Source organism: Puma concolor, chromosome D1 (genome assembly GCF_028749965.1).
Source record: "Puma concolor isolate L17-30 chromosome D1, mPumCon1.1.hap2, whole genome shotgun sequence".
Lineage (NCBI taxonomy): Eukaryota > Metazoa > Chordata > Mammalia > Carnivora > Felidae > Puma > Puma concolor.
Genome location: NC_141676.1, coordinates 76,506,353 through 76,507,473, shown reverse-complemented (window position 1 = coordinate 76,507,473; position 1,121 = coordinate 76,506,353). Strand labels below are relative to the sequence as shown.

The window sequence follows — 1,121 nt, the reverse complement described above, 5'->3', positions numbered from 1 at the left end:
CTGTAAGAAATTTATTCTTACATATTCTTCGTACTCTCAGTAATACTTAAGGAATGTGAGTAACCACACACGACACAGAAACATATACATACCTTAAAGCCCTTTGACGCATGAGGGCTTGTGCAGTCTTTCTGTCTTCAGGAAGTGACACTGTGACCTTATTCACACCCTTCAGGCGACTCACAGATGAGCCTGAGCAGAGAATAAGTGATCTGGCAAATATTACCCTGCTATATGCTCTTTGTGAGAATTGATGCAGATGTGGGGAACATACCTGTTGGTTTCTCCTTAGCTGTTTTGATCTGAGATTTCTCAGAAAGGTAAATCTTATTCTTTATTTCTTTCTGTCTCTGGGAAGATCTCTCTATAAATGATTTTTTCCTCTTTACAAATGCTTCTTGTAAGCTCCCAGGTATAGCTGTAAACTTCGGCAGGGTTTCTGTTTAAAGATGAAATTGAAGCTTATTTTTAGCTCATTGACACTTTTGTGCTGGCAGTCTACGAGATTGTGGGGAATGTGAAGGCTGAGAGGTTGAGCAGGGGACCCTTTCAGATGCTCAAGGCATACCTGCCGAAACGGCCACTGGCTCCTCCACACAGTGTTCTGATACAACTGGATAATCTGAGGTTTCTTTTTCTGATATAAGAGGCAGAAATTCATTCACCTAATTGCAAGTAAATCATAGATAAAATCATAGGTAAATGATCTTCCACTAACCTTAACAGTTTCTAAACCCCTGGTTCCTTTTGGTAGAGGGAGATTTGCTGTTTGGGGGAGATGGGAAGTTGAGTGCCTATTCTCAATCCCCAAATACAGTGTAGGAATCTGCGTCCAATGAATTTAGTTCCTATTCTGTTTTCACCACTTTGTGTGGTTTCTCACATCTAAATGGCAGGGCTGGAGTTTTCTGGGAAGGGAAAGTCCTTAATAAGTGGTTCTATTCCTATTAAGATGCTTTACTCTCCAGCTCTGTTAGAGAATGGCTTTTGCCCAGCCTCCTCTAGCCCAAAGCTTTTTTCCTCACCTGATTCTTGTCAAGTGCTTCTATACCACTTCTGCATCTGCACTTCTTGTCTGCTGCCTCCCCATTACCCTTCTCAGTAATCATGGAAACAAATAC

At 41.5% G+C, this 1,121-nt stretch overlaps 1 protein-coding gene across 9 annotated transcripts in view; it reads right to left on the bottom strand.

The window, feature by feature from the left end:
- CEP295 (centrosomal protein 295) overlaps window positions 1-1,121 on the bottom strand; it is a 56,195-nt gene that overhangs the window by 310 nt on the left and 54,764 nt on the right. For 8 of the 9 annotated variants that reach the window (XM_086678566.1, XM_086678573.1, XM_086678567.1 and 5 more), the window contains 3 exons: window positions 569-665; window positions 275-439; window positions 93-192 (listed from right to left, as the gene is read on the bottom strand). In XM_086678566.1, coding sequence (XP_086534692.1) covers window positions 93-192; window positions 275-439; window positions 569-665 — 362 coding nt within the window. Of the gene's footprint in view, window positions 1-92; window positions 440-568; window positions 666-1,121 lie in introns of all 9 variants that reach the window. The other variant, XR_015241161.1, reaches the window with a different exon arrangement.